The following is a 27358-nucleotide window of genomic DNA, read 5'->3' as shown; positions in this document are numbered from 1 at the left end:
CTTCTTTCTAGATGAGGTTTTACAGTTGTTCCTGACAGTAGTCAAGTATTGCCAGAACTCCAATGTATAGGTTAGTAGAGCTTCCCAAGTGCCTCTCTCCCGGGCCCCTCGCTTCTGACACACACAGATCTCTTCTTTCTCAACCTGATGCACTGTTCTGTCTCGTGGAATGCTGTGCTGCACTGGACTTGTGAGCTTTGAGAGCAAACACTAGGTCTGTCTAGAGCTCCTGAGAGTGGCATAAAATAAGTGCTCAATAAATGCATCCCATATGAGCTGAGGATAATTAGCTAAAAATAAGGAAAATATTGATGTTTTCTTTTCTTTTTTTTTTTTTTTTTTTTGAGAGTGCCTCGCTCTGTTGCCCAGACTGGAGTGCAGTGGTGCAATCTTGGCTCACTGCAACTTTCGCCTCCCAAGTTCAAGTGATTCTCCTGCCTCAGCCTCCTGAGTAGCTGGGATTACAGGCATGTGCCACCACATCCAGCTAATTTTTGTATTTTTAGTAGAGACGCGGTTTTGCCATGTTGGTCAGGCTGGTCTCGAACTCCTGACCTCGTGATCCACCCTCCTCAGCCTCCAAAAGTACTGGGATTACAGGTGTGAGCCACCGCGCCCAGCCTAATGTTTTCTTCTTAATCAGCTTTAATGTCAGAAGACTTGAAATCCACATCTGAGGGGTTCTTATGCCCCTCCAGGGACTGTTAGGAAACCCAGTAAAAATGGTTTGGGTGTACAGAAAATGCTCTGTGAGTGGAATGAGCCAATGGAAGTGTCCTCGGGCTGCAAAACACTCAGCGGTAGATGAAGGGTGGTTTGTGTATCTTAATGACTGAGTCCCTGCTCATCAATATCCCATTCACTTGACTTCTTAACACAGTTTATCTCCCTACTTGAAATGTTTTACCTTTCCCCCCATTTGAAAGTTATTCCACACACACACATGAAGCATTTTACAAATGCTGCAGCCTCCCTAAGACTGGATGCTGATACACTTCTAAAGAGGCACAGACTCCCTAAGACTGTGAATGCCGATACACTTCTCAAGAGGCACCATTTCCTTTCTTTCCCCTAGCAAGACTTGTATAGCTCTGTCCCCTCACTGGATACACGGGAAACAGTCTTGACCAAGCATCTGCCATATGTCTTCATGCTACATTCCCTTCCTTGTCCTCATTGCATGCGTGCTCTGCGTCATGCAGGGCTGCTATTGTCTAGCTGAGGTTGTTAATTCATTCAGTATTGAGGCCCTCCAGTTAGCTGTGCTAGGTGCCTAAGAAGGAAGTCACAGCACTGTTAACCATAGACTCCAGGTCCTACATCTCCTTCCTCTGCAGAGTGAGGAGATGTGTGCATCTGAAAAGGTGAACAGGGGCCAGCTGAGTGGTGCAGGGGACATTCACTCTGGCTGCATTTATTTGTAGTAATTCCTGTTTGGTTCTTAAGAACACAGACTTCTGGAGCTACCAGTTGCAGCATTGACTAGCTGTGGGAGAAGTCATTTTGGCACTCAGGGCTTGTTTATGGAGTGGAAATAATAGTAGCGACAGTAATAAAAATATTTGTTGTATGTGCCTTCTGGAGGACCTCGAGGTGAGCTCATGGGGAATCATGGCTGTGAGTGTGGTCTATGTGAATCTATAGGCATTGGCTAATGTCAGTGACTACTACACTCTGAGATTCTGCTTTAATATTATAAACATCAACTTCAAAAGCCCTTTTGGCTTCTTTGCTGGAGAGTATCAGGTGTAAGGTCTGTCTTTGCACTTGCATCTAGGATCTGCCCAGAGAGGATCATCTCCTCAGCCTCAGCTTGGGTCAAATGATGGCATTCTCACTGGCTGTACCCTGGCTTTGTCACTAATTGTTAGGCAGTTTCAGAGATGGTGTTGCATGTTACTTCACCCCCTTTCGGCTGACTGGCTGCCTCCTGAGTCTGCTTACTGCAGTTCATATATGTTTCTGAAAACTGCTTATGGGTGACCCTGAGGAAACAATTAAAAGTCACTGTATTTTCTATGTTAGAATTAAAAAATCTACCTTGCCAAGAAAGCTTGTGACCTTGTAAAGATTGGGAAAACTCCACTTGTCATAAACCTAACCAGTTTCCAACTCATGCACTAAAACAAAGCTTTAAGCCACTTTGCCCTATCAAAAGGCCATGAAACTTTCACTCTGTCCTATCCTCACCACTAACTAGCGTTGTCATTTTGTGCATCATCAAGCCTTTTGGGTTTCTTGACCTCACTCACCAGACCTGGAGGGCCCCAGCCAGTTTTAGGCATTTAATTTTGACTTTTTGATAACAGAATGGTTTCCAAGGGTGTTTGAGATTCCCTGTGGGATTATGTTCACTACAATCAAGTTTCCATTGCATTAAGATGAGTGCAAGTTAGAGGAAACACATCACAGGGTTTACTTAGCCTGGAACAGAGCTGGACGCATGGTTGCTCCTCAGTAGTTAGCTAAATAAGATGTGATTTACATCAGAAGCTGTAAATGACTGAGAACATTGGTGTTGCAGTAAAGATTATACTTACTCTACCTTAAAGTACTAAAATCCTAAACTTGATTACAGGTTAATTCTATAATTGGTCAGTGACTTTTTAATTTTACCTGCCATAATAATTGCTAGCAACTACTGGGTATAAAAAATATGCTAGTTATTGAACATATGTACTTGTTATTCCTTCTGAAAGGTCGTTGTTATTATTCCCATTTTATAGATCAAGAAACTAGGTCTCAGAGAGGTTGCATAATGTCTCAGGGTCTCCCTGCTAGCAAGTGGCTGAGCTTGAATTCAAACTCAAATCTAAGTGTCACTAAAGCCCCCTCTCTCTAGAGCCATGTAACCCCTGATGTGGTATGTGGCCTCTAGATTAGTACTGGATCAGTTTATAATGTTAAAGTGCATTTGTTGCCTTAAGTCTTTTCTCCACATGAGCTAAATATTTTTCATAATTTTTCTGTACTCGTGTACTTAGCCCTTTACATCATGTGTGGTTGAACATTCCGTTATTTGGTGAGACTATGACTGTCTAATTGTTCAGTGAGAATCTGACTTGTCTACACAACAGAAGAACTCCTTGAGAAGAGGAGCTACTATTTGTACATTTGCATTGCAGCCCTAGTTGCAGTGATGAACTCTTGCTATAGTACATTACAAAAATATGTCATTGGTTTGTAGGTTGAGTATAGTTGCTTAATTATTCTCACCTGCTGAATTTGCAGAATTTGTCATTCATCATTCATTCAACAAAGCTATACTGAGTTCCTGCAGTGTTAGTCACTGGGCATATAGTAATCAATGTAAACCATCGTGTATTACTATACTTGAAGGACTATGACCTGCAAAATCACTGATATGTTATTCCAGAAGGAATAAAAGTGAAGATGAACTTAAGGCGTATACTTTAAAAGAATGGACTTTTTAATAATCGTTGTAGCACAACCAGAAATTTTTGCTAATGAATTATCCAATTAACTTTTCTGAAGCCTACAATAATTATGCTGTTATTTCTTTTGCATATGAATAACTTCTGTTTGTATTGATCCTTGATGCATTTACATCTCTGCCCAAATGATATGACATTCCTATGTAGTGGGGAAGGATATTTATTAGCTTATTCTTCTCTAGATTGATGCTACTGATTCTTTTAGGAAAAGAGTAATTCCTGAATTTACAAAGTCAGGCTAACAGTATTCCCACAAAACATCTTGTAATAGCTTCATGTGCTATAGGGAATCTTTTCTGTTTAAAAAGTGCTCCCTTTCTATAATCACTTTTTGGTTGTGGAATTCCTGAAACAATTTGTTTTGGTTATTCTGAAAAATTCTGAATCTTCCCTAATACCTTTAGTAATAAAATAGGACCTGATAAAAATCATGAAGTGTCTTTCAATCTGGCTGAATATCTAGACTTAATGAGTGTTTAAGGCTCCATGTCAACTTGCAAAGACACCTGGTGATGCACCCTTGTGTACTTTTCAAAAAAACCCTGCCCTGTTCCATACTTTAATCAACGACTCAACAACATAGAAGTCATCTACATGGTGTTTTCATATGACATAAGCCCAAAAAGGATGGCTTCCACTACATATGCCTGTGATCATGATTCATAATGATTTCAATAGGCTGCAATGCTGGATGGACACCAACAAGATGAAGTTGAGAAAGGAATAAGTGTCATGTCTGCTTTTAGATTCAAAAGACAATTGCGCAATTACAGGATGGGGAGCAACTGAGCTTGGCAGCAGTTCATGTGACTAAAGGCTTAATGTGAACCAACAGTAGGAAGTGGTGTCTAAAAAAGAATGAATATAGCCGTGTGCTTCCTCAGTAGAAATATTAATAGTCACTGTACTCTGCACTGACCGCACTGCATCGGGAATAATTTGTTTGGTTCTGAGCACATTCAGGGGAGGCTTTGACAAAGCAGAGTAGCTACTAAGAGGGTGTTGAATCCAATCCAAGATACATTTATTAGACTCCTGTTTTGGGCAGGCAATGTGCTAACCAGGGCAGGCAATAAAAATACAAAGAGACATTGCCAGTCTCTAGGCTCAAGGAGTTGAAAATTTAAATAGACAGCCAGACAGGTACACACATAACTGTAAAACAAAGTGCCCCACGAAACCAAGAAGCACAAAGAAAATGTTGTGGGAATTCAGGGGCGGGGCTAGTGGTCAGATTTCCACAGGAAATGAGGACGAGAGCAGAGGAAGCCTTAAGAGCAAAGAGACAGAGACAGGAAAACCCAAGGCATGTCTAGGGAATACTGAGAAGTCTGAGTTGCCTGGCAGAATAGGGTAGGCCTGCGTAGGAAATGAAGCTGACAAAAGAAGGTTTGGGCCAGAGCGTGAGGACATTGACTGGTAGGCAGTGGAAGGCATTACAGGTTGGTGAGCACCTGGAAATAATGATACATGAGGATCAGTTGGAGAAATGATGCATATTGAGTTTATAGAAAAGAAGAACAAGGTCCCCTGGTAAACGTATATCAGACTTGCTTTGGGTTCCTCCAGAAGCAAAAATTTATCTCAAAGGGAAAGGGTTAAAAGGAATGAGATTTTAGATTTCTAAGCAGTTTTGTTTGTTTGTTTGTTTGTTTGTTTAATCAAAGCTGCCCAATGGTGAAGACTTACCCTAGAAGATTGTGAGCACCATTGTAGTGGGACTCAGAGAAAATTTGGTAACTGACACTCTAAACAGAGTTGGGGGAGAAATGCTGCAGCTTCACCAAGTGGCCTGGGCATTCTAGGGATTACCCATGGCCTTTGCAATGTGTAATTATCCATGGTTGAGGTTTTTTTCTTTCTTCTTTGACTTAAGACATCCATTAGTATGTCATTTTCTGAATAAAGCCACTATGTTATGACTCTGCAGTTCAATGACAGATGTTAAACTAACTCCAGTGCAGGTCCCAAGGCTGTGACAGTAGCCACTCACCATGACTGTGGCACTTTACAACTTACCCTTTTTTTTTTTTTTTTTTACTGTGGTATATGGCTTCCTTTCAAACATGACTTTAAGCAGATTACTGTCACAATTCCACATTGGGTAGATCAAATGCACATCAATGATTGATACCAGTCTAGTGTGAAGAAGAATTTATTTTACAGAAAATCTCCAAGACAGTAGGCATAGTGATCAAACAGTGGGCTCTGGAGTTGGAGAGACTTCAGATGCCAGCAATGCCACTTATTAGCTGTGTGATCCTGAGTGAGGGACTTAACCTCCCTGTTTCCTAATCCATAAATGCAGAGTGACCATTGTTAGCCTCCACCTTGAAGGGTTGTTAGGAGGATAAAGGAGGTGAAGCACTCAGCACAGTGCCTGGCAGTAGACTCTAATTTGACTGAGTTCTTATGGTTTACAGTGGTGTTCCAAGGAGCCTTTCAGAGCTAAAAAATACTTTTCTAAAAACAAAAATAAAAACATCACTGTCATCTCATGCCACATATTATTAAGGCATCACGTACGTTAATTGATTGAATTCTCAAAAACATCCATTTGCCAAGAGAGTGAGGGGTTACATACCTTGACCAGTCACAAGCTAATAAGTGGGGGAGTCAGGATTCAAGCCAAGCAGCCCTGGAATTCACGTTGATGACAACCATTTCCTTCCAGTTCCTACCAACACATTTCCGTCTTCCTCAAATTCCATTCCAAATCACTCCGCTAGATAATTTGATGTGTTTTATTTGTTTAGGCCAGTTTCACGATATTTTTTTAAGTCCTGTTGACTGTAATAAATACATCAAAGGCTTAATGTTTATGTCCTTTGCCAGAGTATCAAGAAGGTCCTTAATAAATGTTGAAAGAGTGCACGAATAAGTGAAAAAGTTTTAATTGTAGGAGTAATTCATAGTCACTTTTAGAAGAAGCATGTTACCCTGAATGAACTTCACTACCTTACCAATTCATTCCATTATCTGTGATGAGCCATAGTCCTTTGAATCCTTCATTTAAAAATCATTGTTTTGTACCTGGCTTCTCTTTACCTTATGTGTAGTTCTTCTATTCCATACTTCTCTTTAACAACAATGTCCCCAGTTCTATCACTCACTGTCTTTTTAAATCATTTAGTGTGACTATATTTTACTCAGATGTATCCATCTACCAATTGTGTTTATTCCAAACCCTGGTGACTGTATCTTCATCACTCACTCTATTCCTAAATTCCAGATTAAAGAATTATGTTACCAACCCGTCTCATGCAACTCAGGTCAACCAAATGTTACTTCCACATCCTTTCTCTATACACCTTCCTAGACCCCTGAAATCTATTCAGGATAAGTGAATTTTGCTATAAGGGACTGTCCACAATTTTCTTGTATAATTTTTGGGATTCCTAAATACCCCTTGAAAAAAAACATTGGAATATAAAGCTGAGAAGAAACTATGCACATAGGTATTACAAAACTAAAGTAGAATGTGCAGAAACAACTCCCTCCTAGAGAGGGAAGAAAGCTATGAAAGTGTTGTGCCACTACTTGTGGACTGTATCAGCAATTATTCAATTCCATTGCTGCCCTTGGGCCTGGGGGCAAAAATGTAGATTTTCCTGTTCCAAGGGAAGAATGTTCTCTTACAGTGGTAACCAGAAACGGGGAAGCCGACCGATTCTAGAGTTTACTCCAACAGTGTTTTCACTCTATGCAGTAACACTGATTTATTGTTTGGCTCTGGTAGCTGAGAGAACAATCTCCCACTCCCTAGGTGAGACTATTCTTTTATAGGAACTATTCTTTTAGATAAAACAACCGATGAGCTTTTAAATGCTGAGAAAACTAATCAGAACTGAAAGCGGGTGCCACTGGCCACAGCCCAAGAAATATGCTGACTAAGATAAAAGCCCCTTCTGAACTTTTCTCCATCCCATCTTCATTTGATTTCTCATCTCCCTTCCTTTCTCTACGTTTTCTCTTTTCTCTTTCTCCTCTTGTCATTCTCTCAACTCTATCTCCACAATCTTCCCTTTCTCCTCTCCTCAGCCCCAGCTCTATCACCAAAGATTTCATTTTGCACACTCTTTTTTACTGGCCAAAGTGTGGACCTGAATTTTTTAAATGTATTTTTTTATATAGTAGATAAAATTCACATCGCTGGATTTAATTTAAAAAATAGACAAAGTGGTGGCTCACGCCTGTAATCTCAGCACTTTGGGAGGTCCACGCGGGCGGATCACCTGAGGTCAGGAGTGCAAGACCAGACAGGCTAACGTGGCGAAACCCCGTCTTTACTAAAAATACAAAAATTAGCCAAGCATGGTGGTGGGCACCTGTAATCCCAGCTACTTGGGAGGCTGAGGCAGGAGAATCACTTGAATCTGGGAGGCAGAGGTTGCAGTGAGCTGAGATCATGCCATTGCACTCCAGCCTGGGCAACAGAGCGAGACTCCATCTCAAAGAAAAAGAAAAGAAAATAGACAAGGTAAACATGTTTTATTCACTAGTTGCTTTTTTTCTTTAAAGAAATACATCTGTTTGAAAAATCTTAATTTCAGTTTCAAGCAACAAACTTAACCTCAGTCCATTTCAGAGTGCTAACGTTGGAATCTGGTTCCAGAATCTTTGCAGAGTGTGGGTAGGCACAGGTGCGTGTGGCTCCTTTGGCCACAAGAATCTGCTGCTTCCCAGCCTCATGGCTGGGCCTGGAGTCACACTCCTGCTTCGGCTGCTCTTTGGCAAAGCAGGACCAGATTGAATTGGTCTTTAACGTTTATATACTGCTTTCAACTTCTATGAGGCCTTCATTTCAATTCCTTTTCTTCTGTGAGGGACAGGCCTTCCTTGGGAAGAAAGGTCACCCCTTGAGTCTGACATGTTCTGCAGTCAACTTGAGAAGCCTTTTGGTTAATTTTGGACAAGTCAAGCCTGGTTGTGTAATCCGGTCCCATTTAGCATTCTGCCAGCTAGGAAACGTGCTATCTCGATCATCTTCCCAAGACAGTCATGCGGGAAGGTCTTTTCCCTAACAAGAAACACAATCCAAAGTAAAGACAGCTTTTGTGGAAATTGCAAACTACTCATCCAGTGGTCAGTTGTAAATCATGATTCTTTTGGAAAGAAAGGGAGACAGGCTGGGGCTCTGGCCCTCAAAGAACTTCCTCTCATTAAACCAAAGCAATTTGCTGCTCTCCCCAGGCTCTTTCTGTGCGTAAATTCACCTGCTTTTCCCGCCACCATCAGTGCTCCTGGTGCTGCTGGTGAATGGGCATCACGGGGAGACAGGGCTTTCCACGCGATAGAGGTTTCTTTCCAAACCCAGGCTTTACAGGTAGATCCAAGGGTGGCTTTCGTCAGCCTGTTGCCCCCACTGCCCAACACACACTTTGCTTTTTCCTGCTATTTTCTGTGGTCCTGGGTTTCTAAATCTTGGCAAGAGGACAGTCATTCCTTTGTGCTCGGCTGTAACAATGAGGTAGCCAAAGAAAGGGTCTTGGTCTGAGGCTGTCAGCTGTTACTAATCACGACTCCCCGGCCCATGGTGGGTCCCGCTCGCCTCTCCCTCTTGCTCTGCTTAGCACACATAAAGAAGATGAATTACTCTCTGGTTCCTCTTCAAAAAAGCATATTGTGCGGCACATTCCAATACAGTGAGCGAAGGATGGGCTCATGTGAAGGGTAAATGGGTATCCAAATCACCTCGCAGCGGGGCTCGCGCCGGCAGCTGTGGGCCTCTGAGAAGTGAATTTCAGAGCTGCCCGTTCTGCGAGTTTCCGGCAACCTTGCTGAGAATCAGAGGAAGTCCCTGCGGTGGGCTCTCTGGCAAACCACATTACTGGAAAGATCGCAGGGCTGTGTTAAGCTGTCGTGAGAGTCAATTGAATGGTCAAGACCAGCGTAGAGAGAAAGAAAGCTTGACCACTCAGAGGCCGCCACGGGCTGCTTACCCCAAAGGTTAAGCCAAAGGGCGCTAGAAGTTCTTTGATGTTAGAAGTAGCAGTGGAGGAAGTTGTGCCTCAGTTTCCTCTCATTGCTTCCGAATTAAAGTTCATCCTCAAAGGACGACTGTAGCCAGAGAAAAGGGATTGTCTGCTTAGTCCTATCAGACCGAGGATACAGTGATTTATTTGACTTTTTCTGCCACTAATAATATTGTCTTCCCACTGATTTTTTTCTGCTTAACAATCTTTCAAAAGAGAATGTTTCTCTTTTGCTTTTCTACACTCCGTTTTCTTTTTTTGTTTGTTTTTGAGACGGAGTCTTGCTCTGTCCCCCAGGCAGGAGTGCAGTAGTGAGATCTCTGCTCCCTGCAATCTCTGCTTCCCAGGTTCAAGCAATTCTCCTGCCTCAGCCTCTCGGGTAGCTGAGATTACAGGCATGCTCCACCACGCCCGGCTTTTTTTTTTTTTTTTTTTTTTTTAGTAGAAACAGGTTTCCCCATGCTGGCCAGGCTGGTCCCGAACTCCTGACCTCAGATGATCCGCCTGCCTCAGCCTCCCAAAGTGCTGAGATAGGCGTGAGCCACCGTGCCCGGCCCTGCACTTCATTTTCTTATGGAACACTAAAGCTCGAAGAAAAAGACGTGTTGACAAGTTTTAAGGGTCAAATTTAAAATCAGTTTACCTGATAAATTATGTGCCATCACACTTGGCAAATCTGTGAGAAACACTTGGTGTTTTCATGCAATGTAACCTTATAAGGCCAAGCTGTGTTATAGGCTAATAAAATGTCATTTGTGATATTATAAACAGCCATAATGAGAAGGAACCTTTGACCAGGGTGAAAACCCATGTGAAAATGCTTGTGACTGTGAATTCTGCAAAATCGTTCTCCGCTCTTCATGGAGATGGTTTCATTCTCTTCAGCAAGAATCACTGATAAAAGTAAATTGCCTTCTTTGCTCCAAATTCCATGAAGTGAACCTTTCTAAAATGTATTCCCTTGTTAAGATGCCCATAAAATTTCTGTTCAAGTGAAATGACCTAATACCAGAGGTCGGTATCCTCATTCTGTGGTCTCCACTAGTGAGATGAAGCAAGTTCTTGGGCATGGTGGACAGCCCAAGATCATAGGAAACAAAGATGGTAGGAAAGGAAGACAATACATAGTTCATGGTTCCTTTTTGTTGTTGTTGTTGTTGTTGTTGTTGTTTTTAGACAGAGTTTGGCTCTTTTTTGCCCAGGCTGGAGTGCAATGGCATGATCTCAGCTCACTGCAACCTCTGCCTCCCAGGTTCAAGGAATTCTCCTGCCTCAGCCTCCCGACTAGCTGGGATTACAGGCGTGTACCACCACACCTGGCTAATTTTATATTTTTAGTAGAGACAGCGTTTCACTATGTTGGCCAGGCTGGTCTCGAACTCCTGACCTCCAGTGATCCACCCTCCTTGGCCTCCCAAAGTGCTGGAATTACAGGTGTGAGCCACCATGCCCGGCCCATGGTTCCTTTTTAAAGCCTCTACTATTAACCAAATGGGGGTTTATGCCAGTGTTTGCAAACTTTTTTTTTTAACCAGAAACTACAATAATAAATATATTTTGTATTGCAACCTGGCACTCACACACATACACACAGAGAGCTGAAAAAGCTTTTCACAAAACAATACTTACCTTTACCACATGTGACACACTGTGATATTTTCTATTCGCTTTGATTAATTGATGAAAATACTAGTTATGACCTACTAAATTGACTTCATGAAGGCACACATTTAGACCACAGGCCTCTCTTTCATTCCCTTCTCTGCATTTCTATTTTCATTTACTCTCATTTACCTGTCAACGTATGGACAGATAGAGCTATAGCAGTTACTTCTATAGGCTCATCTCCAAGAGGGAAATATGTCAGCAAAACAAGGAAAATAATATAGTAGTGCCAGAGAGAAGGCAAAGGAAGGGAAAGCAATAGGGTGCCCATTCCATGGTGGTGAGTAATAAGTGGAAGTTGTCCAGCCTCCTGGCCTTCCTGAGCAGCTTAGGGCCACCTTGCCGGGAACTCATTCCCAGCTCTGGAAATGAAACTCCGGGTGCCGCTGGGTTTGCATTGACACTCTTTCCCCACAAGGTTTGTCTCTTATTGTTCCAGACAGAATGAACCTCATTATTTTGGATTAATTGGGGGAAGATCAACCAAAATTAGTGAGTCAGAATTAAAGAGTGTTTTAAACAAAAGCAACTTTAGAATTTGTAATGCATAGTAACCCAATCTAAGTGTTAGGAAAAAAAAAAAAAAAGCATGTGGCCTCTATCCAGCATAGCAACAAAAACACTAATAAGAATGGCTGGTTATTCAAAAAAATGATTATTGAGCCCCTCTATGTGCAGACACTATGCTAGGCACTGAGGCCACTGCAATGAATAAAACAGATGGTCCTGCTCTCTTGGCACTAAAATTCTGGTAGCAGGAGACATAGAATGAACAAAACTGTCCTTTATCAAGGACCTACTTTGTATCCTGCAAATACGTTTTCTCTAATCTTGCAATGTGGTGTTGTTAGTTTATTTTCTACATCAGAAATAAGACTTAGAGGTGAAGTAATGCTTTGTGAGCAGCTTGTTTATTATGTACCTGTTTAGTAAGTAATAATAACACCTAACATTTGTTGAATGCTTACCATGTGCTGAACACTACTTTAAGTGCTTTCTATATGGAAGCCACTTTAATGCCAGTGAAAACCCTGTGAGGGAGCTTCTATTTTTCACATTCTACAGAGGAGGAAACTGAGGCTTGGAGAAGCCACATGGTACTAGAGCCAAAAGTAGAATCCAGGTATTCTAATGTCAGAGTCTGAACTCTGAACCACTGTGCCACTGTGTCTTTTAGATTACACTCCGAGGTTGTCACTGGCTTACCAACTGTGATGCAAAATTATGACATAATCATTCTTTACCAACAATTTGGAATCTAACTTTTAAAGATTTGTCTTCAGTTCCAGAACCCTTAGAATCGTAGCACTTTGCAGTGTTTTTACAAGCTGGTCTATAAAGGGGCCAGAAGAAAATATTTTTGCACAGAAAAACAATATAGTTCTAGAGGGAGATTTGAAGTGACTTTCTTTTTGCTCCCTCCTCGCCCCTCACTGCCTTTCCTGGGTGAGTTTTTTCACCCTCCTCCTCACTCTCTTCCTAGGATGGCAGTGCCTGGACTCAGCAGTGGGCAGCTGCCTAGGACACAGGGGTGCATTTTTCAATCTGTAATTATGAAGTATATTATATTTTTAGAGTTTGATTTTCTTATTGAAAAAAATCTCGTATTCACATGAAGACGGTACATATTAGCGCTCATCCTTGCTTTCCTTGTAAGTTTGCCCATCTTGAAATTCTAGGAGGGTTGAGAACAGGCGGCTTTCATTAGATGCGTGTTTGAGAAACTCATTGTGGAGAAGCAGTACATCTAAAATAAAATGAAAACTGAAACAGAACAATCTTCTTGAATCAGCAGTTGCTATCACTCTTTTCTTTCCTTCTGGACCTGTTCCAGTGGCCCTGGAAGAACAATGAAACATCATGGGGATAAGTGGGAAGACAATTCAAAACAGAAGACTACTTCTCTAGATTTTGTGTTTCAAAACCGGAGATGGGAATTGTTAAGGGGAGTACACTGATACATGTTAATGTCCAAGTCATAGATTTTCAGCAGACGGGAGAATAAAATCCATGCCAATGATGGAAACTTGGGAACTTGGCACATTTTATGTTGTCCTTTAATACTTGACTGAATGTATATTTTATTTATCCAAGAAGTCATATTAATTATTATACCAGAAGAGATCTAATTTACCATATAGACTTACAGAGTACCACATACACATTTACAAAACATTCCCTCTCTGCCCCCTAAAATCCCATGAATTTGGTGCATATTTGTTGTGACAAATCTATTGCCAAAAGACTATCTTTATAATTACCTATTTGCTCAAGAAACTCTCTTCCTTTCCTCTCTCTTCCATGTGACTACTGCCTAAAATACTCAGGTGTTTGAAGCAAAGTTTTAATCTTTTACTGTTCTAGAAAGCATCTTATTCAGTCTCCTTCTGATGCTTAACTCATTGTTGAACAGAAATAGGTTTGGAGAAATGATTGCTTGCTTGATAAGTGGTTATTTATGGGTAGATTTGTAGAAAAGAAAATAAGACTCAAGTGCTCACAGCAGCCAGCAAATATCCACAGCTCTCCACCCTCCATTAACCATGCTCTGGGCTGTTTTTCTAGGAATGGCGAAGAATTTGCACTGATATTATCAGCTCTCTAGCTAGTCCTTCTGGTGACCAGTGTTAATCAGCTTGATCTTAAAGTAGGTTTAGGGAATACTGAGTAATTGGACAGAGATTTTTCACAATTATATTCCTCCATAGAATTATCTTCAAGTCAAGTGGCTCATCTTAGCAATTAACTCAAATGCAAGAAAGTTAGAGAAAGTCAGCATGGATAACAAGCAAATGAAACATGGGTGACTCCTGGCTCGTCCATAAAAAGAGAGGTATAGCAGTAAGAATACTCTCTTGGAAATGTGGGTTCAAATCCTGCCACTGCCATTTATTAGCTGTGCAATGCGGGGCAAGTTATTTAACTTCTCTGGTCTCTTGTTCCTTCACCTATAATATAGTATCAACAATATCTGCATTATACAATTGTCATGAATTAAATGACTATTACCATCAATCAAAGATAGGACTTAGTGAGTCTTTGGACCAGATAAAAGTTAACTCAAAATGTTCAAAACACACACACAAATGTGTCATTGTAAGTGAAAGAGCCATCATGGTACTTGTAACAATAGTACAATACAGTATTTCTTTGGATTTCAGGGGGGTCTTGATTCTGAAGGCAGGCTGTTTTCGTAATAAAGATGTCATGATGTCTTGAATTGGGCTAGTTTAGCTAAGCCCAGATCAAATGAAGAAAAAGAGAATAGTCAAGATCATTATCTTTACCACTTGCTCTGGAATGCGTTTCTCAAATATGTATTTAGATGCATGCAGGGCTGTTGTAACACACTCCCACGATTACTTACATACCAAAGTAACTTTCTGTCTCCCCATCACCCCAGTGCCCTTTTCTCCCATATATTTTAAAGTGATAAGGCTCAATGTAAACTTCCTCCTTCCCAAACATTTAGAGCAGTTCCTGCCAAAGTGCCCCATTCTACAAAGTGATTTAGTACTTTAACCTTGCTCCAGACACTCTGACATCCCTGTTTAGTCTCTGGTGTAAAGGTTCGTCTCTCATATTTCTTGAGGTTGGGGAAAGGAAATGGTCACAGAGTTTAGGTGAGGGTGGGGAAAGCGATGCCCTGCTCATTTGGGGTTTTGTCTTCCAGAGTTCTTCTTGCATTTTCCTGATGCCACCAGTATTAAGGCCATTGTGTGTGAACAGATTGTACACATCTGTCCTGCTGTTGCCCTGATGGCAGTGTACCTACCGCCTTGTTCCTGGTGGTTTCATTTGTTTTACAAGCCAGGGTACCTGGAACAGAGGTGGTCAAGTAACTCTGTGTGGGACTTCGATCCTCCTTTAAGGGAAGGACCTACATGGAGATGTGATTAATGAATATACCTCTCTTAACTTTCTTGGCTGAAACAACAGCAGCTGTTACTTTATTCTCTTTCAAAGGATAAGGGCCAATATGCAGAGGTGAGTGAGGCCTCTCATTTGATGATTGAATCTCCTTCTGTGCTTTTTGGGAAAAAATGCCTTGATGGTTGTCTTCAGCTATTTAGAATTAGAAAGTATGAAGAAAATGTTTTCATACTGGTTTTTACTTTAAACAGTTTTTAAAAACCTATGAACTTTATTTTCTAGAGTTGAGAGCCCTGTAGCTGTGGGTATTGGAATAACTTTCCCTATCCCTCTCCCTATGGTGTGAGAAGGGACATTAAACCTCATCCTTTGTTTGCCACTTTGGTTTCCAGTGCTCTGCCTTGACCACTTAGCACTCTCTCCGAATAGCTGTAGGTCGAGAATAGTGGGCAGGAGCATCAGAGAAGAGTTGGCGTGAGAACGGAACAGCACCACAAAATAGAAGGCGAGAGGGAAAAAAGCATCTCGGAGGAAGAAAATACTGCCGCCTGGTACTCCCTGGTACCCAGAGATATCCGGCGTATTGTGCTTACACTACTCGCCGGTTCCACAGGGAGAGAGCCGGAAGAATTGCAGGCTTTGGTGGTGACAAGTTCAGGCACTCGTGGGAAAGAGAGTGGGCCCCTTCTGAGAGAAATCATTTTGAGCACAGCCAAGCCAAGATATTTTGAGATGTGATTCAGACCTGAGAATGAAACTGCGGGGGGATGGGATACTTCGGTTAGGAACAGATTAGCCCATTTTTAACATAGTTGAACTGTTGAAGTGGTGCCATCCTAACAAATGAATAGTTAGCCCCGGGTTTCGAGAAAGTGGCCAAGGATAAAAGAGGCTAAGTGCATAGCATCAAAGCCGAAGCTGGCCTCCTAATATGTGGGAGCTGCAGTTGGTTTTTTCAGAGGCAGAAAGTGCACTGAACCTAGTTACATAAGACCCGAGTTCAAGTTCCCGCTCCATTCCACTTGGTGTTAAATCCTTTAGACTGTTACTTAATTGCTTTTAATCTGCATTATAGGTTGTTAAAAATAAGAACATATGAAATACTAAGGGCTTACAATGAAAATTATAAGTGATACGATTCAAATACAAATGAAATTATAAATTGAAGGTCATGGCTTCAATTTCCACTTAAGCTAATTACCTTTGTATTAAGATTTTTGAGCAAACCCAGCCTGTTATCTGGCAATCCTAGACACCATTTTAATCAGTACTTTACCTTCTAAATATGCAAATATTTAGAGTTCACACAAACTCTAAATATGTTTGTGTGAACAGGGCCACTACCTAAATATTAAACCACCATTAGAATCTGATACACATTATTGAAATACAGTATAACCTTTTAATACATTTGTGGAAACACCATTTTAAATTGTAAAAAAAAAAAACTCAATTAACTATAATTGGATTACACTATAATTGGATTTTAGTGGGACTGGGGAGGATAAAGAATGAAGAAAAGTGAAGATACAGCTAATAAAACAGAAGAGCTCATATTAACATAGATAATTTAATCTTTTGAGAGTTTTGTGTCTTTTCCAATAGTTTTTCAGCCCAAAAAGCATCAAACTGTGTTCCATTAGCTACAGCCTTTAGGAAATCCTTAAAAGTCATGCCTCCTTTTTTCTCTAGCATGACACCTCTCCTCAGGCAGACTTTGAAGATGTTCTGAAAATGAGGGAAAGAGGGATATTTAGCATGAGATGAGGCATCTTAGACCTGTGGGACAAAGAGGAAGGCAGGGTACAAGAATGAGAACTGTGCCATGATAATTTAAAAAAATTTTTTTTATTGGATGAGATGAAATAATAGCAGAGAAACTATTTGAGAACCTTATAAGCCAATGTCTACTTTAAATGCAAATTGAAGATAGATCAGCGGGTGATCAGAATAATAGCTTAAATTGTACATTAAAGCATTAAAAAAGACTCCCAAATACATATATAAAATAATTCTTTTTAAAGAATTTAATGGCAGTTAATCTGTGTATGAATCACCACAGTGCTTGAACTTGAGGTAAACTTAGATTATCCTGCCAGAAAAACGTTTTAAGTGTTTCTTTACACACACATGCACACAGGCACACTCACACACACACTCCTCACACTCATAGCTTCCCCAACTAGTAGTAACCTAGGAAACAATCTGATTGCACTTTTGGACCATTAGAGAACAGTATTGATTTGGCCACGTGAAATCAACTCTTGGGGCAGAAAATGAGTGACTCCATGTTCACTGACACCGCTGATGCCTCACCATTCTAGCCTTGGCCTTTTCCCTTTACCTTGTAAAATTTGGGGCCAGGTTCTCACAACATGTACGAAATCCCACTGCTGGGTGGGATGAGGGTAGGGGAGTATAAAGGAAATGCTGTTCCCATTGTCTTCCACTAGAGAATTCCCTGGACTGACTTCCTCAAAATCTTCTGTTTGCCTCCACCAGGAATGGCGGCGCTAGATAGTAAGGCATCAGGGAAGATGGGAATGCGAGCTGTAGTCTATTATATGACTACCACCATCATTGCTGTGGTGATTGGCATAATCATTGTCATCATCATCCATCCTGGGAAGGGCACAAAGGAAAACATGCACAGAGAAGGCAAAGTTGTACGAGTGACAGCTGCAGATGCCTTCCTGGACTTGATCAGGTATGTCCTTGCAAGCCCATCCTTTGGGGTGTATTTTCACCATCCAGACCCTCTTACTGGGAAGCTAATCAAACCCTGGAAGGGGTGTGTGACTGAACCAGCCTTGCCAGGCTTGAAATGAAGGTTATATATCTTTACTTCTTCCTTATAGAAATTGAAGAAAGGATCCATTTTCTGATCTTGTATGAGAGAGGCGAAAAGAGCAAGGAGAGGATATGGATTTTGAGAGCCTTGCTTCTAGGATTCAGAATATGGTCACTGACCTCTCTCAACTATGCAGCTCACCTTGGAATTTTAATAATTCTTAACCTATTTTTCTTGAGTGCTGTTCTTTAAGGCTAATTTTTATTCAAGTATGCCCTATTCTTTGGACCCTTCTGATTTTGAACTTGTGGTCAGTATCATTGCCCACTATGCACAACGCATTATACACAGTTTGGTTCCAGAGGGACTTTAGAGATCATCTTGTCAAACCTGTCCCAAGGTTTTCCTTTCATAATATTTATGGAGAAAGAATTTGGCAGGTCTGTAATAAAAGAATAAAGGATGGCTTCTTTAGCATTGTTTTACGTACAAACCATACACTGATTACAAATGAGTTTTATCTACTACTTGAAGCAGACTTGGTAATAGAGTCAGCCTTATGTAGAACGGTGCAGTAAGCCAAAATTCGATCCTAGCACCTTCCTGCTTCCTCTCCCCTACACACCTGCCCTTGATCAGTCAGGTCCTGGCAGGAAGCATACCACATACTCTAAAGGAACCTTGAAGAAGGTTTTCCAAGGTGCAGGCAGCCTTAAAAGAACCTACAAAAGATGGTGAGGCCCCAAAGCACTAACAGTAAGAAACTATTTTGTTAACACCCTTAGCTATGAAGGAGCAAAGGAAAGGAGGTGTTACTGGAACCCAGAAAGATCTATAGCCTCGGGAGGGAAGGGCCTCAGAAGCCCTAAATGGAGGAAGGGAGCTGCCACAAAATCTGTCAAAGAGAGCTCTGGGAGAATATAGACTCCCTCTGCCCTGTGATCTGTCAGTGCATGTCACTAGACAAACCTAACAGGAGTACGAAGCCAGAGGGCAAGAGAACCCATGTGTTATGGGCCATAGAGGCCAGGCTCCCAGGGCACAGATAGAATGGAGAGTGAATCTAGAATGACAAAAGAAAGATATCTCAGCATAGGCTCTAGATCCCCCATCTGCTCAGCATTCCCCCACTGTTTAGTCCCTCCCAGCCTGTCTCCCCAAAGACTAGCTCTTTCCTCCCAGCTTTTCAGTTAACTTACCTGCAGAGTGACTGGGGTTGCCAATTCTAGATACCTATCTAAAGGGCCCATTCCCCATTGATCATCTGAAGGAAATTCCTCCATGCCATCTCAAGGAATGGGGCTGTGGCAGGTAAAGTCAAGAGAGATTTGGGGAGCAGAGGGTATCTTCAGCAGCACCTCTCAATTCCCACCATGGGTGACTTTGCACCATCTCTGTGTATGTAAACACTAACCCAAGGGGCCTCTTCTTCAAAGTCCTTTTTCAGGGAGTTAATCACAATGATCTGCATGTATCAAGCCACCCTATAACATTATTTCATACCAAGCTGACATTCAATAGCTATGTTTTTATTTAGTTCATACAATTAATTAAGGCTTTTCACCATTTCTTCATGAACTTTACCCTCAGATAATTTAAATTAGAAGTATTTTATTATATTACATTTTCTTTCCCTGTAATTTTTATTCCTTGTTTGAAGAGTTGGAATCTTGTCATCCCCAGTCTGGTTGATCCATCAGAAGACTGTGTTTCTGCCCTGCCTTGCTCCAGTGACAAATGTATCCTGCCCACAACCAATCACTTGGTTTGAACATTTATCCTGGAATCTCCTGAATGCATATTTCTATCAAGGTTGATAGCAACAACCCCCATAGAGCGTAGATAGGAAGGAAAAGAAAATAGGATGGTCTAGTAGGAAGAAAGGGACAAGCATTTATAATATTAAATTATAACTTTGATAACATGCAACTGCTGGAATCTTGAGCCTGTGATAACTGCTGGATCATTTCTCCTTCTCCCATAGTCTTTCATCTTGGAGCCCTAATGATAGTTTAATCCAATCTCCTCTTTAAGAGATGAGTCAACTGAGACATAAATGGGTGCCATGACTTGGCCAGTGTCACACAGCTGATGACAGACTTCCCAGCCAGAGTGTTGTCCCTCACTCTACCCCCTACAAACACAAACAGTGCTTTGACACAGTCTCTGAAGAAGTAACAAATCCTGCCACATGGGCTTCAAGTTCAAATTTTGCAGGTCATCTCTCCATTGGCTACCAAAGAGCTGCAGAAGCTTTAGCAATTCAGTGCCAAAACCCCATTCCCCAGAATGCCTTTGGGAGGCTTTTCTGGAGAACAAAATTCCATAGGCTGACCATGGCTTCTGATTCAGAATATTTGGTTCTTAGACACATGGCACAATAACCAAAATGACCACTGCTAAACAATACCTTAGTTAGCTGAAGGCTAACGATTAAAGTCATTTCCAGTCTTACTTTGATTTTTTCTAGTAGCAGGGTTTTTAATAATATAATGGCTGAATGAAGAACCCCACTGGCTGACAAGAGGATAAATGAGTCGAGTTTGGACTCCCCTGAAAATACGAACTACATGGGCCACACTTAGGGGGGACCATATATTCCTTTCCAAGCTATAAAATCCACTAACATTTTTCTTTTTCCATTTGTTGCTTGGTTCAATGCAATCTTTACCTTACACACAATGAAACAGAATTTAAGGGGCAAACTTATTACTTGGAAAATTTTATATGTGACTATTATTTCCTTTGCAGGAACATGTTCCCTCCAAATCTGGTAGAAGCTTGCTTTAAACAGGTAAACACTCCACAGACACTAACTCGCCTTTGAAATTCCTCTTTTCTCTACCAAACCAAGTGGGACCCTCCTTTTCCCCCCTCATTTCTCTACTATAAGAAACACTTCTCTTGTCAACCAGATTAAAAACGCTAACGTTTTCTAGGAATTTTTGGGGGAAGGGATGGTTCTTACCTTTTATTGAAGGCTTAGTAGTTGTCAGACACAGTGTGCCCTGCATACAAATATCTCATGGAGTCTGCTATTGTTAAGAAGGCTAATCACAAGACCCCCCCCTTCCTATCCCCCAACTCCCCACTGGCAAAAGCCCACCAACCAAGCAAACACCAATATAAAATATATTTATAACTTACCTTAAAGAAGATTAGAGAGATTATTTAGATTTCTGGGTTTGATTTAAATATCAATGGACTGGTTTTTTTTCAAGTCTACCAAGTACCTAATGGACTCTAAAGGAGAGCCAAAGCAGAAAGGAATGGCATCATCATTCATGGAAATCCTGCTATATGCCAAGCACTAACTTTATTTTTAGTCCTCACATAAATACTATAAATATCATTGTCTTCATTTCACTGATGGGGCAGCTCATCTATAATACTCAGCAATTATGTATCACGCACAAATTCTCACAAGCAGTAAGTGGAAGACTCAGAATTCAAATTCATTGTGTTGACTCCAAATTCTATCTGCTTTCTGCTACTCCATTCTGCTTCCAAGAAAGGAATATTCAGGGTGATGAGACACCGACCTGGAGGCTATAGTGAGGTCCAGCTCCTTTTAGCTCATATACAAGCAACTCTTGGCTCTGTGTTGCGGATGCAAATACCTTTTACCATTAGAAGATAAAATCAATAAAGCTCGCTTCCTCACTTGAATATAAGAGCCTTGTTGCCTAAAATATTAAAAGGGAAACAGACACTCTGGGTTAAATAATATTTCCCAAACATTTCTCCAGATGGTGTCAATTCACTCCTGTTGTAATTCCCTAACGCTTCTGCTTAGGATCTGTAAAACAAACCAAACAAAACCCCAACCTAGTAGAAGACTGGATTTTACACATATAAGACTCCCTTTGTTTTTTTTCCCCTTGTAATAATTTTTAAGACTATTTTTAATATGTAATGCATGCACACATTGAAACATTCAAACCAAATTCTTTCTTTTAAAAAAAAATAAGCCTGAGGCCAAAATCTAACTTTCTTTGTTCAAAAACAACTATAACTATAAATAATAAGCGCCTTTCAATCCAACCAGCCAACTCTAGCACCATGGAGCTGACGATTCCAGTAAGTCAGCTGGCCCTGGCTGATATCAAAAATGCTGATTTCCAGATCCTTCAGATGGAAAAAAGTGCTGACTTGTACAGATTGATTGTGTTTGATTTGGATTTGCATTTACAGGATTTTGAAGGGAAAGAAAATGTTTCTCCCCCATATAGTTTGCTTAGACCAGGATGCAAACAAGGTTGCAGTTTCTGTGCATGCTGCAAACAGAGTCTAAGTGGAATGAGTTAGAGGCATAAGAAAGGCTGATCAGGATTGAAAATCTACCCCGGACAATCCATAAAATGCATAAGGACCCAATGGAATAAAGAAATTTGAGAGTTGGTTGGAATAGATGAATGGGGCCAATTTTTTTGTTGCTTGAAATTACCAGTGCTACTAACTGTTCATGAATGTGTCCATAGTATTGACAGCTGGCCATGGCTTTGTTTGGGAATAGTTGTTTCCCAGTGGATAAGAAAGTTTTCCATTAACCCTTGGTAAAGAAATGACCAAGCACTTCATATACAGCAGCACTTTCTTCCCCTAGACTCTAGATTCACTCACCATCCATACATTATTACTCTCACTGGTGCCTTCCCTACAATCGCCATCAAGATCAGAAATTCTATTCTCATTAAAATCATAGAGGGATGAGCTTACTTGTTTCATGTGGCCAGCATCTCCTGACTGGGGCATCTATGCAGAAACTGAATAGATGATGGGAAAAAGACCATCTCTTGAGTTAGAAGAGAAACCTCACTATAGACTTGGAGAAGATGAGTTGTCATCACCAACTACTAATCAGGCACCTGTTCTTAAGAATTGATAACATCAAGAATGACTTGGAGACAGCTTGTTTAGGGACTTTTAATTTGTAATACCCACTGAAATCTCTAAACAGGTCTAATCCCTGAAGGGCTTTGTCATTGAGCACCATCAGCAGAAATTAGTACAATACTTTAAAATCTGCAAGATGTTCTCATATATTCCATTTAATTTGATTATCACAACAACACTGTGAGGTAGAACCAGCACAGTTGTTCTTGTTTCACAGCTGTAGAATATGAGAGAAAGGATACCAGGTGATTTATCTATTATACCATAGCGTGATCCCCACAGAAAGGAAAAGGACTATTGTGAATATTTGGGTTTATGGTTTTAAAAAAATCCCATTATAGTCATTTTATTAGGGTTTCAGAAGAAAGCAAAAGCACATGCATGTGTTTAGTCCAGCATCTTTAGCTGGATATCTCTTTCCTGTTATCATTTGTTATGTATTTGAGTGTGTGTGTGTGTGTATGTGTGTGTGTGTCTTGATTTGTATGTATTTTAGTATGTGTTTCTGTCTGTCTCTGTTGAGAAACTAGTAGGGGTTTGCCACAGATTAAAGAGAGAGAGAGACTTTCTATAACACTCGCCTCTGAATACAAAGTAATAGATATCATTTTAGAAAATTTGACAACATCCAAAATACAAAGAAAAAAATAAAAATCACCTTTAATCCTCATTGTGCTTTTTATTTTTAAGTTTAAAACCAACTATGAGAAGAGAAGCTTTAAAGTGCCCATCCAGGCCAACGAAACGCTTGTGGGTGCTGTGATAAACAACGTGTCTGAGGCCATGGAGACTCTTACCCGAATCACAGAGGAGCTGGTCCCAGTTCCAGGATCTGTGAATGGAGTCAATGCCCTGGGTCTAGTTGTCTTCTCCATGTGCTTCGGTTTTGTGATTGGAAACATGAAGGAACAGGGGCAGGCCCTGAGAGAGTTCTTTGATTCTCTTAACGAAGCCATCATGAGACTGGTAGCAGTAATAATGTGGTATGTATTTCCAATTTCTGTATATGTTGTATACGAGATGGTTATTGCCATCATCGTGTGTTCTGTACTGAGGAAGGTGCCATGAGGCAGGATGGCCAGCTGCAGTGATCTCACTCCGGTAAGCCCAGGAAAATCAATGAATCTCTGGGCCTCTAGAGGCCTTGAAGCTATCTGCAAGCCTCTTCTAATAAGTTTGCTTCCTTGTTTTCAAAAGCTGTCACCTCCTTTTACCCCAGTGCTGATGGAATCTCATTCCTCATTTCTCCATTTTTTAACTAGTTTTTCATTCAAGACATAATTATTGAGTGTCTACTATATGCTAAGCGTATAGTGCCAGGCACTGTGGATATAGCAATAAAAAGAAAACATACAAGGATATTCCAGATCTTACACTCTTTTAAGGGAGACAGACAACAAACAAACAAATCAATCAACCATATACTTTAGTCACAGGTACTGTGGAAAAATAAAATAAAATTGCAGGTAACTAGGAGAAGGCACAAAATTTGCCGTGGATAGTGCAGAAAGGTCTCTGAGGAGGTGACCTACTTTGTTAAGACCTGAATGAACAGAGGAAGCAGTCATACCAAAGTGCCAGAAGAAGGATGTTTCCAGTAAAGGGAAAAGCAAACCGAGAGGCCTCCCAGGCCACCAGGAACACTGAGGGCTCCTCATCTGTTTCAGCCCTAAGAAATAAATGTAAATGGCAGTTCTGCTGCAATGTCTAAAGGATTCACAGGAAGTATTATAAAACGCCAAGCCACAATTTATAACAAAATTTGCTTTAATAAAGTTGACAGCAGGAGACAAAGGAAGAGACTATAAATCCAAGAGGAACATTGACCTTGGAAAGTAAACTTTACCCAACAGGGAGAGAACGCTTTGATTGACTTAGGCTTTGTGTGGAGGTTGCCTCTCTTTCATTCTTTATTTTTAATCCAGTCTCCTCCGTGGCACCTGAGGCAGGAAAGCATCCATTGCTAAGAAAAGCACTCACTCACCAACATGATTAAAAATGCCCTTGTCTTTAATGCCAACAAAGCCCAGAGAAATCCATTTTTCAGGAATTTGCACAAGATGGATATGAACTTGGGCACAGACAGATCAGAATGTGGTCTCCCACAGGAGCCCCCACTTGGAAGGCTCCTTTGAAATCCTGGCAGGAATGAAAGTGGACATTTATCTTCATACTATTAAATGCCTCCACCTTTCACCTCTTTTATGAAAGAAGCCCATTCAAGGCCACTGAATGAACCTCACATGCAGCTTGTCTAGCTGTACATTTGCCTGCACATTCAACGCTGAGTTATTATATTTCTGAAAACAGGTATTCCTATGATTTCCTGGCCTGGGTTCTTAAAGGACTTTTGAAAGAAGCATTGTGTTTTTCGATTTGAAACAAGTCCTCCATAGTTCCCAGGAGACCCTTCTTCTTAAGTGTGATCGGCTTCTCTGTGTTTGGTAATGTGAGTTTGGTTGTAGTTTGCTGCACACACGAAACAAACAGAAGGGAAATCCAGACAGTGAGGCCTTTAAGCAACCTCTGTGTTATTTCAACATGTAGAAATCATTTTGAGTCTCAGTTTATTGTCTGCAGGAGGAAAGCTCACAAATGGCAGTAGCAGCCTGTGGGGAATAATGACTTCATTAGAACACCTATAACCTGATTGCAGTAGTACATACATGCACATTATTAAGTTTAATAATGAATTTATTTTATGGACATCTTCTATTTATGGCAAACAGTACTGGATTTCCATTTGTACTATAACATAGAATTTTCTCTTAAAGTAAATTTACTTAAGTAAAAAGGGTGATTTGAAGAATAATACTAAGTAATCTTGTAAGCGGTATGAAGATATGGAAAGGCAATAATAAAAGTGGCCCTTGAATAAGAGAACTGACTGCAAACCTGAGACACTGGCCTAGCATCGTGTGCCTCTTGCTTTAACTTGGGAATTAGGCTCTGATGTGGAAAATGCTTCCAAAAGTCTGGATATTGGTACAGTGGATTCCGGCTGTTCAGGACACTTAGCAGGGGAGCAGGAGGCAGAGGGAGTGAGTGGCATCTGAGGACCAGAAAAGTGTAGTGAAAGGAGGGCTGTCTAGGAAGACAGAGATGGGTATCAAAAGCTCTGTATCTGCCTTTTTTCCCAGGTTTAAGAGAAAAACATTGTGTCCTAGAGCAATTCTGAGTGAGGGGAAAGCCCGATTCTGCAAGAATCAGGGGAAATTTATATTTACAAAAGAAAAAAAGGAAGCCCACAGTTTCTGTAAGTCCTAATGGTATCCTGGGCAGGAAAGTTTGGCAGTCAACTCTCTTTTCCCTTTTTCTTATCACTTGGAAATTTCTGTGGACTAGCTTGGTGGAAACCAGACTCCAACCGTGCTGGTGTTGCTTCTCCCCAGGTATGCCCCCGTGGGTATTCTCTTCCTGATTGCTGGGAAGATTGTGGAGATGGAAGACATGGGCGTGATTGGGGGGCAGCTTGCCATGTACACCGTGACTGTCATTGTTGGCTTACTCATTCACGCAGCCATCGTCCTGCCACTCCTCTACTTCTTGGTAACACGGAAAAACCCTTGGGTTTTTATTGGAGGGTTGCTGCAAGCACTTATCACTGCTCTGGGGACCTCTTCAAGGTATGTATATATGTGTGGAAAATGAGTCTGAAATGTTACCTTGAACCAGGGCCCCTCAAGTAGGGTGTAGGAGAAGCCATTTTATTCTGGGTTTTAAACTCCTAGGAATGATGAGTCAGCTTTCTCACTTCTGATGCCAATCACACCTGTTTGGGATTCAGGGCATGCCTGGCTACATATCTTTTGTGGGGACCAATTGGAAATCAACAATCCTTTCCCACCCATTTCATCTCTCTTTAGTTGACATTCGCCCGAGGGAGAAGAGGCAGAGTGACTTGGCACAAGCTGTCATGATGAGGGCATGATCACAAGTGATGCCTCACAGAGGAACCCAGAAGCAGGAGAGCTGCCAAATGACCCCGTGAGGGGACCACATTGTTCTTAACCCGCTCCCCTATTTATACAAGTGCTGACTTAGTTCCCTTTAAGTTAGAACATGGGAGAGGAAGGAACTGTCTGTCCCAAAGACCAAACACACAGACAGTCAGAACTACCAGGACACTCAGCTGATGTGCCCTGTTTCACTGTTCTCAGTTCTGCCACCCTACCCATCACCTTCAAGTGCCTGGAAGAGAACAATGGCGTGGACAAGCGCGTCACCAGATTCGTGCTCCCCGTAGGAGCCACCATTAACATGGATGGGACTGCCCTCTATGAGGCTTTGGCTGCCATTTTCATTGCTCAAGTTAACAACTTTGAACTGAACTTCGGACAGATTATTACAATCAGGTACAAGGAAAGAGTTCTATACACCCTTTCTTAAGAATGCCTTTAAGGCTGGGCGCGGTGTCTCACGCCTGTAATCCCAACACTTTGGGAGGCCAAGGCAGGTGGATCTCCTGAGGCCAGGAGTTCAAGACTAGCCTGGCAACATAGTGAAACCCTGTCTCCACTAAAAATACAAAAATTAGCCAGGCTTGGTGGCATGGGCCTGTGGCCCCAGCTACTTGGGAGGCTGAAGCAGGAGAATTGCTTGAACCCGGAGGCAGAGATTGCAGGGAGCTGAGATCATGCCACTGCACTCCAGCCTGGGGGACACAGCAAGACTCCATCTCAAAAAAAAAAAAAAAAGAATGC

At 41.3% G+C, this 27358-nt stretch overlaps 1 protein-coding gene across 5 annotated transcripts in view; it reads left to right on the top strand.

Annotated features, from left to right (window-relative positions):
* The window catches only part of SLC1A3 (solute carrier family 1 member 3), an 82873-nt gene that overhangs the window by 48124 nt on the left and 7391 nt on the right, over positions 1-27358 (top strand). For 4 of the 5 annotated variants that reach the window (XM_055245584.1, XM_055245585.2, XM_055245581.2 and 1 more), the window contains 5 exons: positions 17471-17675; positions 20511-20553; positions 23346-23638; positions 26048-26281; positions 26816-27010. In XM_055245584.1, coding sequence (XP_055101559.1) covers positions 17471-17675; positions 20511-20553; positions 23346-23638; positions 26048-26281; positions 26816-27010 — 970 coding nt within the window. The remainder of the gene's footprint in view (positions 1-17470; positions 17676-20510; positions 20554-23345; positions 23639-26047; positions 26282-26815; positions 27011-27358) is intronic. The other variant, XM_055245586.2, reaches the window with a different exon arrangement.

This window comes from Symphalangus syndactylus, chromosome 16 (genome assembly GCF_028878055.3).
Source record: "Symphalangus syndactylus isolate Jambi chromosome 16, NHGRI_mSymSyn1-v2.1_pri, whole genome shotgun sequence".
NCBI lineage: Eukaryota > Metazoa > Chordata > Mammalia > Primates > Hylobatidae > Symphalangus > Symphalangus syndactylus.
This window is presented reverse-complemented; position numbering and strand designations above follow the sequence as displayed.